Source organism: Empidonax traillii, unplaced genomic scaffold (genome assembly GCF_003031625.1).
Source record: "Empidonax traillii isolate 1590-97213 ecotype Southwest subspecies unplaced genomic scaffold, ASM303162v1 scaffold1380:size119256, whole genome shotgun sequence".
NCBI lineage: Eukaryota > Metazoa > Chordata > Aves > Passeriformes > Tyrannidae > Empidonax > Empidonax traillii.
In genome coordinates this window covers 112,196-115,220 of record NW_020956573.1, presented here as the reverse complement: position 1 = coordinate 115,220, position 3,025 = coordinate 112,196, and the positions used below count along the sequence as shown (strand labels likewise).

General features: G+C 51.5%; 1 protein-coding gene and 1 non-coding gene across 3 annotated transcripts in view; both read left to right on the top strand.

Moving 5' to 3' along the window:
* HSPA8 (heat shock protein family A (Hsp70) member 8) overlaps positions 1–3,025 on the top strand; it is a 6,177-nt gene that overhangs the window by 962 nt on the left and 2,190 nt on the right. Inside the window, exons 2-6 of one of the 2 annotated variants that reach the window (XM_027906968.1) lie at positions 457–666; positions 965–1,170; positions 1,259–1,411; positions 1,863–2,418; positions 2,724–2,826. In XM_027906968.1, the coding sequence (XP_027762769.1) occupies positions 462–666; positions 965–1,170; positions 1,259–1,411; positions 1,863–2,418; positions 2,724–2,826 (1,223 nt within the window). In that variant the 5' untranslated portion in view covers positions 457–461. Of the gene's footprint in view, positions 1–456; positions 667–964; positions 1,171–1,258; positions 1,412–1,862; positions 2,419–2,723; positions 2,927–3,025 lie in introns of both variants that reach the window. The other variant, XM_027906969.1, reaches the window with a different exon arrangement.
* Positions 2,556–2,646, top strand: LOC114069872. Its single transcript, XR_003573839.1, has one exon. It is a non-coding gene; the product is annotated as a small nucleolar RNA SNORD14 (small nucleolar RNA).

The following is a 3,025-nucleotide window of genomic DNA, read 5'->3' as shown; positions in this document are numbered from 1 at the left end:
CCGAAACGGGCGGGAGGGCGGAGGGCTGCGGGAAACGTAGCGCGCCAGCGTCCTCCTAAGGGGCCGCCCCGGCGGATGCAGTGCCCGAAGGTGGGGAGGGAGGAGGGAAGGGGAGAGGAGAAGCGGCCACGTGCGGGCTGTTGCGGGAGGGCGGCTCGCAGCGGGGTCGGTGCCGCACGGGGCTGGGGCTGTGCCAGGGACTCCCATTTCCCGGCGGCCCCCGGGCCCGCCCCGCTGCTTCCGTCACCCGGCGCGGGCGGCACGGGGCACGCCGGGACTTGTAGTCCCACCCCACGCGGTTGGGGGGGGCGCAAGGGACGCCAAGCGGCGGAAAGTGGGAATGCACCCGGTGCCACGTGGGGTAACGGGAATGGCACTGCAGGGGTCATCCTGGAGTAGCAGAGAGATTTAGATCAGAGGGAATCTTAAAAAAAAACTGCTTTTTTTATTTTACAGACAAGATGTCGAAGGGACCAGCTGTCGGGATCGATCTTGGCACCACCTATTCCTGTGTTGGCGTGTTCCAGCACGGGAAGGTGGAAATCATTGCCAATGACCAGGGGAACAGGACCACACCGAGCTATGTGGCCTTCACAGACACAGAGAGGCTGATTGGAGATGCTGCCAAGAACCAGGTGGCCATGAACCCAACCAACACAGTGTTTGGTAAGGCTGCAGGACTGGCAGACTTGGTGTACAGAAACTCAGCACAGTGATAAACGTTACCTGATTACAATAGTTACTAATAGCAGGGTTAGAGCTTGTAAATTAAAAGCCATAATTTGTCTTTAGCCTGATTAATACACCTAGATTACTGTTAATTAATTTTGTATTATCTGCAGCTAGACAGTAATAATTCCAGGTTAAGGATAATATTCCACGATTTTCTACATTTTTAGGAAGAATTTGTTGTTTTTAATCATAAATAAACATAATAACAACGGTTCAATGGCATGTTTTCCAGATGCAAAACGGTTGATTGGGCGCAGATTCGACGACTCTGTGGTCCAGTCTGACATGAAGCACTGGCCCTTCACTGTGGTGAACGATGCTGGCAGGCCCAAAGTGCAGGTGGAGTACAAGGGCGAGACAAAGAGCTTCTACCCAGAAGAAATTTCTTCCATGGTTTTAACCAAAATGAAGGAAATTGCAGAGGCTTATCTTGGAAAGGTGAGGTTTAAGACTGGAGTGGAGTGATGTGAGTAATTCTCTGAGCAGTTGACAATGGGTAACTGAGCTGTTGGTTGTTATTTTGCAGACTGTTACTAACGCAGTGGTGACTGTCCCAGCCTATTTCAACGACTCCCAGCGCCAGGCCACAAAAGATGCTGGAACCATTGCAGGGCTCAATGTCCTGAGAATCATCAACGAGCCCACAGCAGCTGCCATTGCCTATGGGCTGGACAAGAAGGTATGGAGTGGTCACTGTTACCTAAAACAAGGGAAGAATTTTCTGGTTAATTTTGAGTATAAACAGGTACAAATCAGTTCTTTAATGAAACACAAGATATATATTGTCCACACAGTAGTATAGGCGTGAACATACTTACAACTCCACATGTTTCTTGGAATAGCTTCAAGACCTCTGAGTCCTCTGAGCAACTTTGACTCAGCAGTGCACCTGTTACGTGTTTGTACAGCTAAAATGTCCTAAAAGTCGTTATCTGTTGGAATTCTTGACAAGAAACATTAAACAACATTGGAGGAATCTAGTGCAAAAGGTGCTTAGCTAAGGCTTCTATTCTAAAACTACTAAAAGCTGTGTTAAAGTCTATATAATGTGTATTCAACTGTCTGGTGACCAAATAGAAAATGGTAACCCAGCAATAGGAGGTGAATTAATGAACATTGATCTCCCCCAGGTGGGTGCTGAAAGGAACGTCCTCATCTTTGACCTGGGCGGCGGCACCTTCGATGTGTCCATCCTCACCATCGAAGATGGGATCTTTGAGGTGAAATCCACCGCTGGGGACACCCACCTGGGTGGGGAGGACTTCGACAACCGCATGGTGAACCACTTCATCGCCGAGTTCAAGCGCAAGCACAAGAAGGACATCAGCGAGAACAAGCGCGCCGTGCGCCGCCTGCGCACCGCCTGCGAGCGCGCCAAGCGCACCCTGTCCTCCTCCACCCAGGCCAGCATCGAGATCGACTCCCTCTACGAGGGCATCGACTTCTACACCTCCATCACCAGGGCTCGCTTCGAGGAGCTCAACGCCGACCTGTTCCGAGGCACCCTGGACCCCGTGGAGAAGGCCCTGAGGGACGCCAAGCTCGACAAGTCGCAGATCCACGACATCGTGCTGGTGGGCGGCTCCACGCGCATCCCCAAGATCCAGAAGCTGCTGCAGGACTTCTTCAACGGCAAAGAGCTCAACAAGAGCATCAACCCTGACGAGGCCGTGGCCTACGGTGCAGGTAACTGTCACTGTCACTCACATGGGAGGTGGTGGTGCAAACTCTGCTGGGTTAAGTCTCAGAGCAGGACAGGTGTAGGCCCTGTGTTTTCCACCTGGGTCACTAAAGCTCTACAAACCAGCAAATCTTCCTTGGACTTGCAATGATGAATCAGATTCCAAAGCCATTCGTAGTTTCCACCAGAAGTCTGCTAATGATGGCCAAAGTCTTCCTTGGATGTCTGAGCGAGCCATGTGCATGACTGTAGTATACAGTTTATCTGTAGCATTGTCTGGTTTCTAACACTTATCCTTTCTCTCCTCCAGCTGTGCAGGCTGCTATTCTGTCTGGAGACAAATCTGAGAATGTGCAGGACCTGCTGCTGCTGGATGTGACTCCGCTGTCCCTGGGTATTGAGACAGCTGGAGGTGTCATGACAGTGCTGATCAAGCGCAACACCACCATCCCCACCAAGCAGACCCAGACCTTCACCACTTACTCTGACAACCAGCCTGGGGTGCTGATCCAGGTAAGCACAGAGCTCTGGGATGATATGATGTAGTTCCAGTAACTCCTAGGCCAGAGGTGGTGTGTCCTGGCAGTTCATAAATCCCTGGTTGCTGTGATG